The sequence below is a fragment of the Theobroma umbraticum genome, unplaced genomic scaffold, assembly GCF_002168275.2.
Source record: "Theobroma umbraticum cultivar Fairchild unplaced genomic scaffold, ASM216827v3 scaffold_30.0, whole genome shotgun sequence".
Classification (NCBI taxonomy): domain Eukaryota; kingdom Viridiplantae; phylum Streptophyta; class Magnoliopsida; order Malvales; family Malvaceae; genus Theobroma; species Theobroma umbraticum.
This window is the reverse complement of record NW_018397254.1, coordinates 1,551,184-1,561,782: the sequence shown is the minus strand read 5'-3', so window position 1 is coordinate 1,561,782 and position 10,599 is coordinate 1,551,184. Positions and strand designations below refer to the sequence as shown.

General features: G+C 37.9%; 3 protein-coding genes across 5 annotated transcripts in view; all 3 read right to left on the bottom strand.

Annotated features, from left to right (window-relative positions):
• Positions 1-249: 249 nt before the first annotated feature.
• LOC110420304 (dirigent protein 5-like) lies at positions 250-3,412 on the bottom strand. The gene is given in 3 exon segments (XM_021433575.1): positions 250-500; positions 503-689; positions 3,224-3,412. Coding segments are annotated over 3 exon segments (627 nt in total).
• A 668-nt stretch (positions 3,413-4,080) lies between these two features.
• Positions 4,081-6,330, bottom strand: LOC110423063 (Nucleic acid-binding, OB-fold-like protein). 3 transcript variants are annotated; one of them, XR_016351073.1, is made up of 3 exons: positions 6,153-6,315; positions 5,100-5,757; positions 4,081-4,747 (listed from the first exon to the last, which is right to left on the bottom strand). XR_016351073.1 is itself a non-coding variant. In XM_021437292.2 (2 exons), the coding sequence occupies exons 1-2, from the start codon at positions 6,239-6,241 to the stop codon at positions 5,397-5,399; spliced, it is 447 nt and encodes a 148-aa protein (XP_021292967.1). In that variant the 5' UTR covers positions 6,242-6,330; the 3' UTR covers positions 4,081-5,396. The 3 variants fall into 3 exon arrangements, 2 of the variants coding, with proteins under 2 accessions (XP_021292967.1, XP_021292885.1); XM_021437292.2 differs by having other exon boundaries at positions 4,081-5,754; positions 6,153-6,330; XM_021437210.2 differs by having other exon boundaries at positions 4,081-5,757.
• A 280-nt stretch (positions 6,331-6,610) lies between these two features.
• The window catches only part of LOC110422900 (cation/H(+) antiporter 18-like), a 7,250-nt gene continuing 3,261 nt past the window's right edge, over positions 6,611-10,599 (bottom strand). Inside the window, 6 exon segments of the mRNA XM_021436966.2 lie at positions 6,611-8,080; positions 8,180-8,809; positions 8,811-8,854; positions 8,857-9,181; positions 9,438-9,653; positions 10,346-10,406. Of these exon segments, the coding sequence (XP_021292641.2) occupies positions 6,872-8,080; positions 8,180-8,809; positions 8,811-8,854; positions 8,857-9,181; positions 9,438-9,638 (2,409 nt within the window). The 5' untranslated portion in view covers positions 9,639-9,653; positions 10,346-10,406 and the 3' untranslated portion in view covers positions 6,611-6,871.

Sequence of the window (10,599 nt, the reverse complement as noted above, 5' to 3'; positions counted from 1 at the left end):
AATAAGTACTAATTAGAATTATAAATTAGTTCTAATTACATGGTTAGTGAGAATATCCATGGGCTGGGTAGGTATCCCGTTTGAAGAAACTGATTTAGGCCGAGGGTCGCCTCTTAGCAAACAGTGGAGAAAGCTTCTGTTGGTTGGCCAACATAGCCCATTTGAAAAGTGGGTTTAGAGCCATGAGCCCATAGAAATTGCTGTAATACTAAGGTCAGGAGTGCTCAGCTAGGCTCTTTTTCATACTCTCTACCATTTCATCACAAAAGATATAAATGCCCTTATTGAAGTCACATTGCAATAGCACACGTAGGATATATGAAGAACACAAACAGATTCATACAGCTTGACCTCCATCTTAAAGCGAAAATAATAGTTATCTTGAACAAAGTCAGGATGAATTGAGAGAATCCCTCTGGACATGAAAAAGTCTCCCGTTCCTCCAACGATGGAGAGATCCCTAGTCTTTTGGCTAAATAGATCCGCACCCATTACGTTCAAGTTCCCTTATGTTCACTGGAGTTGAACACCAAACTGAAAGCAAACCAAGCATTGTACTGCGTTTTGCCATCGTAGAAATAGAACCCTTGCGCTCACGCAGCCGGGGGAGAAAAAAAGCTGTTGTCTTTCGTCATAGGATCGTCGAAGATCACCAACATGCCATAGTTGTAGTTGCCAAAAGCAGTGGCGTTGAGGACCGCAATGGACGTCACGTTAGGCCGCTAAAGCGGTTGTCATGGTAATAGAGAGAGAAGCGGTTGCATGGTTCCCGTTGTTTCAATTTTTTTCTGGTGGCTAAAACCGATTGAGACATGAGGAAAAGGGTGACGAACAGAAGACACCAATATGACTTCTGTAGTGGAGCTCCAATGGTTAATCAAGATAGCAATCTTCCTGCTTTAATTTGCTGCTTCAAAAGCCAGCTGAATTATATATATAGAGCAATTCTAGAGGTTGGTGTATATCATAATTTGGTGGGAAATGCTTGGGGCAGATAATCGTGCATGCTAACATCATTGAAGTAAATAAAGACATTAAATACATTTCGTCCATTTTTATTAATATCTTGGTTAGGAAAATTAATACTATTTGAGGAAAGCATGGGCATTAAATTTAATGAGGGCTCAAATTTGACTTGCAGATTGGACAAAACCAAGTTTGTTCACCGTGTTATTTGGGAAGCATTTCTTTTGCTGACTTCTTTATCAAAAAAATTTGAAGATCTTCGTACATTGTCTCATGTATATAAATAATTTCTCATGCCTGGGTTTTTAAATAGAGACTACCGCTGCTGCTCTGCTAGCACTAGTCCATAGCCTCCCTTAACAGCTTAAGTAGGAGATGCTTAATTAGGTAAAAGTTGAAGTCAATCAAACAGGACTTATTCAAGCTCCTGCGTCATCGCCCCACTTTGGGTCAAGGATATTCCGGTTAGCCGGAATGTTGAACTGAGCCAACTTAGCATGAGAATTTTTTTGTTTGTCTGTTTGTTTACAGAGGAATCTGGAGAAAGACCATTTTTTTGATATCAGGAGTTCCCATTTGATCATGGCGGTTGCTGAGAATGCTGGGGCAAAATCCGGGTCATCAGGTCAAAAATTGGAAAATACTGTACTAGAATCCATGGGAAGTGAGATGCATCTGCCAAAAATCAGGGGAAAAACAGCAATTCTGTCTGGGTTGACTAGTGAATATTATTGTTAGTATGATGCTCTTCCTGTTTATTAAATTATTCAGACAATTCATAATTTTATGAAAATGGCTTTGCATGGACAAAGGAGAAACCTAATCATGAAGACAAGTCAAAATGAGTTGCTTGACTAGATAATCTGAAAATTGATTAAGTAGCTAGCTAGCCAACTAGACTAAAGCAAAAACCAATTGGTAACAACTAACTAATTAAGAAATTAAGAAAAAATTAAAAGTGCTCCCACAATTCCACTAGAAAGACAAGATTGCTTTGATATTGATTACTATATCTATGATAATGATTGGACAAATAATCTTTTTAATTAAAACGTGTCTATATATATAAGTTTTCTACCATTCAAAAAATTAAACGAATCGCTTGCATGGTTGCTGTGGTTTCAACCTTTTGCTAGTAGCCACGACATGTTGAGATATGATCAGAAGGAAAAAGAGAATGGAACACGTTTTCTCTACATGATCTCTTATGGCTAAAGGTTTAGTGAAGCTACCTAGCTAGCCTTGCTTGCAGGCTATATATAGAGAGCAGTACCAGCGGTTAATATTTGTAATTTGTTGCTTAAAAATGGTTGTCGTTTTTCTTCCACCTATCACCATGGAATCTATTCCCATCGATATGCTCGTGGCTCCATTAATGAAATCAGCATCTCTTGTTGAGGTTAGTCATGTTCCTCGTGTATATGATTTCATTGGTGCTTTAAGTCAATGACAGTAACGATCACATTAGTCTTCCAAAAAAAAAAAGGGCTCATTTTGATCATTAAAAATTAAAGAATAATATGAGACAACGACTGTTTATTACGAAGGAAACAACTGTTGAAGCCAAATCAGCAGGCAGGCAGGACCTTTTTTCACATTAGCAAATCCTTTGGACCACTACAGCTGACAGCTCCCATGGAATAACTAGACATGATATTCCCAACGGCTTGTTGCCTGATTCGATGTACTGTCAGCTATCAAGACAATGGCATTTTCATTTCTTTAACATGGTAAAATGGAACTTTCTTGGATCCCGCACCGCACTGCAACCTGCATACGCACTGAATATACAGATCCATACAGATTCAGTGTCTCTGGACCGTACGTTCAAACGTACCTTAAGTTGTTCTACAGACAGTAGACAATGAAATTTTGGATCAAGGGTTGAGTTTTGCACTTTGGGTTCTATTTTCGGATCAGAGACGCAATGGAAATCATTTTATCAATGTTGAAAGAAAGAAACTGGGGCATCTGGGACATCTTCGTTACTTTAATTCTGAAGCTAGGTAGAACACAGTAACTATGCACGTTCTGCATAGCTTGCACACCCCGTCACGTTTTTGTTAATTTAAACGGGACGAAATATTGTTGTTAGAATGTCGAACCAAGAATCCAGTTGTTCTATGTCGACCAGGCAACCAATTTACGAAGAAAAGAAAAATTATTGCAACAGGATGGGAAAGGAGTGCTGGTCTTTTGTCGTGGGATCATCGAATACCACAAGCATCCGAAGGTTGAAGTTCCCTAGCTTACTCATATTGGTAGCTGCGGCTGATGTGGCATTAGCCATGTCATCGCCGCCGAAGAGGATGTCATGGTAGTAGAGAACGAATCGTTTGCATGGTTTTCGTGGATTCAATGCTTTTTTGGCAGCCCAAACAGAGTGTTGAGATACAAGTAGGAAAGAGAAGCCAAGGCAACATGATTTCCCTACAAGAGATCTCATGCCTTATTGAGGCTAGTTTAATTGACGCTTCGTGGTTGATAAAACGTAATCTCTTCAGATATATATATATATGTATGTATATATATATATAGACAGAGAGAGAGAGAGGAGCAGCTGCTAAATACTGTTATTTGTTACTCACACGAAAAGAAGAAAGCATGCTGTCCTTTTCTGCTGAGTATTAAGTTGTCTGGAAAATATACTTGCCCAACGAATCTTTTGTGGCCATTTCATTGTAAGATAAATGCTTAAGACAGTAGTAGTTAAATCTATTAAATCAGCAAAGCTTGAAGCTTACACGGAGGGGTTCAGAAAAGACAGCCGCACAACTGATAATTTATTACAATTAACTAATTTATAGCTTGATTAGGTTTTGCTAATTATAGATCTTAGTTCAAAGGAAGAAGAAAAGAACGAAAGTTTCAAAGTGCTTACGAACTTGTTTAGATTACAGACCAATTGTTTACTTGAAAGTAACAGCATGTTGATTCAAGTTTATTTTACTTAGTCTTTTCTTAATCTCCCATTAACATTTAATTAGTCTTTTCTTAATCTCCTTTAAACCTCTTATTGTTCCGCACTTAAACCATCTAGCATTCTCTTTGGACAATGACACGCATTAGGATTGTCATCTCAGAATAAGAAGTACTATGTTTTCAAGATTTCACTCTCGAATCCAAACGACAGAAATTAGTTGATATATAATATGATCTAAAGTTTAAATTATTGTTCTCTCTCCTTGAGAGAGAGAGAAGCAAAACACAAAAACACAGAAGAGGGTTGATAAACCCAGACCTTCATATTAATGCACTTCAATCTAATGAAGAAAGGCCACAACTGGGTGCAGGGTCAAGTCAATTTCAAGGAACAGACACAAGAGGAGAAACACAAGCCCTGCAGACAGCCAAGCACTATCTTCGACAAGCTGGGTCATATTTGTAGAGAGGGGCTGTAACTCATCACTGTCCCAATACTTTTATTCCCCGTTATTTAGTCAGCAGTGCTACCCCTCTATGCAAACTTGCTGAAGAATGCAAATCCAGTTTCCCTCGATGCATTAGGCAATCTTCAGTCGGACCCTACAGATACACATTTTCATTCGTTGGTATCTTTACTTTCCCCATGGCTCAACCGGATTCCACTGCTAACTAGCTATACTTTCCCACTCCATTACAAGTCAGTCGTTTTACTCCAGCAATTAGCAGAAACAACAGAAGCCGATCCTATGCTTGCATTGTAGCTACATATCCAAACACCACTAGAATCTCTTAATAATCAGCCAGGAATAGGCACCAAATGTATCGTGGCAGACTGGCAGTATCAACAGCATTCAGCCTAGCAAAAATAGATTTTCATTCCTTTCATCCTGTTTGTGAGAAAGCTTCTCAATTACTTCACTCCCCTCTAATTCAATCTCTTTAGCATAGTTACTAGCTCTAATCCGGATTCTTTGAATTCAAGAAATTCCTCAAGCATTTCAATGTCAGTAAGAGAACCCAAATCAAGGTTGAAAAGCACATCCATGTGCAGTAAAGTTACTTTAAGTACGTAAATTGTACATGGAAATTCAACAATTAGAAAAATAGATACATTTCAATTCAAGTAAAGAAATACATTTATCAAAACTATTCAAAGAAGGATAATATAACTTTCAAAAGTATGGCTACAAAACAAGATTAGTTCTCACCAATCTCGAAGTTCCCCAAGCTCCTAGAGAAGCCAAGACTTGTCCGAATCTTTGCCATGCCACCAAGAAACTCACCAGCTAAACTAACTGCCATATTGTTCCTCCAATCATCATCAGGTTTGTAGTTTTGCATGATGAACCAATTTATCAATCGCTTGAGGAGTTTCTCAAAAGACAACAAATTGTTTTTTCGTTCTCTTACACTGAATAGGGCCCTGTTTTAATAGTTGGAGGTTCCTCACATCGAATCCTAGTGACTGATTGTCAGAGCATAAATTTCTTGGAAAATCTTGCCTACTATCCACTTGCATCCTTGTTACGAAGCCTATAAACTATACGTCCCTTGGTTGAATCATAAGGACTCAATTCAACTCTAACTCTGTCTCCAGGCAATACTCGTACGAAATTTTTTCGTATCTTTCCAGAAAGATAACCTAGAATTAAATCTTGATTGTCTAAAAGAACTCGAAACATACCATTGGGAAGTGATTCAGTAATTAAACCTTCATGAACAAATTTTTTGTCTCCCTGCTTTGCCACAGTTTTCTCGATCTTACTTCTCACAACCCTATCATTATCAGGGCCCCTTGAACTCGCCTTCTTGCAAGTTATTCTTCTCGTTGTCGACACCTTTTTCAGATTGAATTTTACCCTGCTACTGAAACAAAGAATGGGCTTTTAAGGTGTTAGTTTTACATAGTTTGCAAACAGGATTTTAAGATTCAAATTCTAGATATTTCATCATCCTTGATGACAGATAGGTTACCTAATGTATCAGTTGCATCAATTAACAGACAAAATGCTTTAAACCCATAAGATTCCATCTGGGTTTTGGATTAAAAACCTATCTTTACACTCAATTAACAAAATTGATACAGTAAGACACAAAAACCACCAACCAACTTCAAAACTAATCAAACCCATATATGCTGCTGTACTCAGAAGTAATATAGACAAAATAAAACGATTAACAAATTGGTTTTTAGCAGTGAATTGAAAGAAAAAAAAAAGGGCATAAATTTCAGAGTAACTTAAACAAAAATGATGGCCTACTTGATGAAAAAGCAACTGGAAACCGTATTTTGGCGAGGAAGAACCAGAGAGGGAAACGGAGGATAAAGATGGGAGCAGAGGGAAGCCATAATCTCAAAACCCTAACTCACCGTAAAGCGGGAATGGCTTTCAATCCTCCCAGACCTGATGTTATCCGATTAGAGTTATTCAGTGTGGCAGGGTGTAAGTTTTTTAAGTTACACTTCCAGATAAAACAATGACACATCGGCTGTTCCCGAAATTCCATTTCGTTTAACTTTATTAGAATTTTTATTTTTTCCACGGTAAATTCTTTTCTTTTATGCGAAAACCCTTTTCTCTCTTGAAAAGGAAAAACGGTTTTTTTTCCTTTTCAAGAGAGAAAGGAAAGCACACTTGTTTCATGGTGGCCTGAATTGAACCTAAAACTTAGAAAGGGTCAACATTAAACATTAATTGATATATATATATATATATATATATTGATTGAGAGGGAAAGAAGGTCTTTGGCAATAGATGAACCTTTTGATATGTTCTTCAACTATTTCATGTAAAATCCATACTGAATAGACATTATAAGAAGCAAGAAAAACAATGTGAATAAAACTATACATATATATATGTATAACTAAGTAGAAAGAATTTTCAAGGTTCTATTTAACATTTTTTTTTTGGCTTTGTGTACGGAAAATTCATCTACATTGTGTACTCATCGGGACAAAAAGTTCGGACGATGAGATTTAGTTGGATTCTGAATCTTTGTCAGGTGATTCTTGCTCCATGTCTGAAGCCAAATTCAGAGACACACGGCCATGGTACTGTTGAACAACTAAGACTGATGCTGTCGTTGAGAAATCTGGAGAAATCAGTAAACTACCTACGGGCCCCAGTTCTTGGCATTCACTTCTCCTCATTAAAGCCAAGGCCAATTCACCATCAGGCATTCGCCCTACGAGAACAAGATTGCAGCGGCTTGCCTCATGAATTGCAGCATAGGTTTCTGTGGCATTTCGGACAGCCTTTTCTTCATATCTTATAGAGTCATCATTTGATATTTTCTGCTTAAACTCGGAAAGAAATTCTTCATCCAATGACATTGATTTGCGGTCGGAATTCTCTTGCATATCAATCCTAGCAATTTCTCCAATAGTTTCAGGTCCCACTACAAAGCGAATAACATTTAAACTGATACCTGGGTGCTCTGCCATTCGAGCCCCATAAGCAAGGGCTTCACGATCATCACAGCCCCCAAAGAAAAGAACTGTCATCGAAAGGGAAACATTGCTTGCAGATACATGGGTGGTTCCACCAAGCCCACGATCAACAAGAATTCCGACGGAACAAGGCGCACGTTCAAGAACCCTCTGATTCACCCAGCGGAAGTCTGTCCGAGTAGTCTCAAAAGAACCATCCATTCTCTGGTGCTTATGGAATGGAAGAATTATGATCGCAGCTCTCTTTCTCTCAGCAGTGGTACAGATGTCCTCATGCATGTCAGCCATTGAAGAGATTGAAGTCATTGAACGGACAGTTACTTGACTCAGTTGCTGGAAAGCTTCAAATGCCACAACAACATGGTCAGAATCTGAATGCCGACTCTTATTCCAGAAGGGAAGCCCATTTTTCCTTGCCTTGTGTACCATTAATATAGCTGATGACCTCTCAGATAGTTCCATAAGGTGCAGAGCATACACAGAAAATCCTTCACGCTTCCCTACGCCTCGCGAAGCCTCAAGGAGATTTATCATCGATGGGATATTTCTTGCACTGTGGAAACAGGTCAATATTCTAAGTTGAGTATCTGGATTTTTTCTTTCAATGGTCCTATGCTTGTAGTCCACTTTTCTGCTTCTTGCAGGCTTATATACAGCCATAACAATTGGCGTGGTAATGAAGGTAGTGAAGAGAGCCATTAGAACCATAATAGCAAATGTCTGATCATTCAGAACCTGAAAGTGAAAACAGCCAAAATGCATCATTTATTTCATAAAAACCATAATGAAATAAGGCAATGACTCTAGTCACTACAGGAGGAAAACTCAATTTACCTTTCTATCCCTCCCAATGTTCAGAACAATGAGTTCAACCAGCCCTTTAGTATTCATAAGGAACCCAAGCGCAAAAGCCTCACGAGGAGGAACTTTGCAGGAAAGGGACACCACAACAGTCCCAACAATCTTCCCAAAACATGCTGTAAATATCACACAAGCCAGAAGACCCCAGGATTGAAGCCCTTGAATTGTTGCAATGTTTGTCTTCAGTCCACTTGAAACAAAGTATAGTGGCAAGAACAAACCAGATACAAGATCCTCAACTTTTTCCACAAGAGCACCAGCAAATGGCCCTTCCTTTGGGAAAAGAACTCCAACCACAAAAGCACCAAACATGGCATGAATTCCAATAGCATCAGTTACAAACCCGGCAGCCAGAACAGCAGCTAATGTTGCACATATGTATATCTCTTCTACTGGCTCACCTTCGTGGCATCGATGAGCCATCCATTTCAATATTGGGGGAACAATGAAACTCAAACAAATGACAAAAACACACCCAGACAAAAAGACCCACAGTGATACAACGGGAGAATTGTTAGATCCAGAAAGGGCGACAGCAAGAGCAAGTAGAATCCATGCAGCTACATCATTAACAGCTGCAGCTGACATAGCAATTCTTCCAACATTCTGTCGTTAAAAGCTTCAGCTCTGCCAGAATGCGGGCTAAGACGGAAAGGCAGTAATAGAAAGAGCAACACCCATGAACACAAGAAATGCAGAAGCATTTACACCTTTTGATATAGTTGCTTTGAGCAAAAATGAAGAGCCAATTCCCAATGCAAAGGGAAGCCCTATTCCAGCAACAGCAATTGCAAGGGCTGTTTTTCCAGTTCGACGGAGGGCTTTAAGATCTATCTCTAGACCAGCAAGGAATAAAAAGAAAATGAGACCAATGTTTGCTAGAGTATCCAATACAGTGAGACTCTTGGGTGGAAATATAGCTTGCAAGTAGCTCTTGCTTCTACCCAGAACAGATGGCCCAAGTAAAATTCCTCCCTGGTAGATGAGCAGTGAAAATTAAATCAATAGAACATTGTGTAACTTCTAGACGCTAGAGTAATTTTTTACTTAAAACATCTAAAAAACTTGGAAATGTTTTTTAAATTTGAGATGGAAAAACTATTGAAGCGGGAAACTATAAACTTTTTGCCATAATTTGACATCAGATATACTGATAACTACACATAAATAACACTAACATGGGAAATCAATACATGGATATGTAGAAGTTTGAACATAGAAAGGAACTCACAATGATCTCTGCAATCACACGTGGCTGCCTTATTGGCCTTAGAAGAAAAGCAAGGCCCCTTGTTAGTACAACTACCAGACATATCTGCAGAATGGCAAGAGGAAGTGCATAATCAAGGGGGTTATCACCCTGGAAGAGGCCATTTGATGTAGCCTTCATTGGCGATGGACATTTCTGTCCAACTGTAGCATTAGAAGCCATTGCACTGGTACAATACTAACAAAAAAGAGCACTTCACACTTCAGTTCCAGCAAAGAGATATACCTTGAGATTAGGTGGAAAAAATGCCAAATAAACAGAAGGAGAAAAGGGGAAAGTTTTATCATTTTCTTAAACATGAGTTAGTTCATGTGAGATGGTGACAGCTTAGCATAAAAAATGAAAATTACGACAAAATAAGATAGTATTTAAATGCAGGAGAACTAAAGAAGAAATTTAAAGCAAGCTATGCACCTGAAATAGATAAGCAAATTTGATCTAGTAAAGACAGGAACAAATTCACTTTATTGTTCTTCTTTCGAGATATTTCAAGTCTTTTTTTTTTTTTTTGATAAGCTTTCAGGATATTTCAAGTACTGCAAAGTATGGCAATCTGATTTGCTCTCCTTTCTTTTCCTCTACTTATAAGCAGCCAAATATGAATCAGAAATGGGGTTAGAAGCCAAGGTGATAAAATCAAATAATAGCATTCGAAACAGAAAACATAATACCAGTAAAAATATGTTACTGTTTCATTAGTGAGAAAGTAAGAAAAACCAAGTTAAAAAAATGAAAAAGAAAAAGACAGCCTCTAGCTCTAATACCATAATTTGATCCACTTAACCTCCCTTGGGGCTAAGATATGATTTCAAAACAAAAACATAGGAATTATTTTGCAAAAATTTGAAAATTGGAAGGAAGAAACTTACTGAAATTATGAATAGATATGTATGAAGAGCTCCAACTTTATAAGGTATTTATCCAGAATTCCTACAAAAAGAATAAATAAATATGAGTAAACAGTATAACTGAAGCAAGCAATAAAAAAAACAATAATAATAATAAAGAACAATCTGAGTCTAGATCTATGAAGCAATTGAGACCGAATTCCTAATGGTAAAATGAACAACTAAAAAAAAGGTTTCAATTTTAAAAAATAGCTTAATCTTTTAACAAATAATTT

Coding starts and splice junctions, on each gene's coding strand:
- LOC110423063 (XM_021437210.2), bottom strand. CDS start 6,241: ATGGCTTCCCTCTGCTCCCATCTTTATCCTCCGTTTCCCTCTCTGGTT. Junction 5,758..6,152: donor TCCAGTTGCTTTTTCATCAA/GTAGGCCATCAT, acceptor TCTTTGTTTCAG/TAGCAGGGTAAAATTCAATC.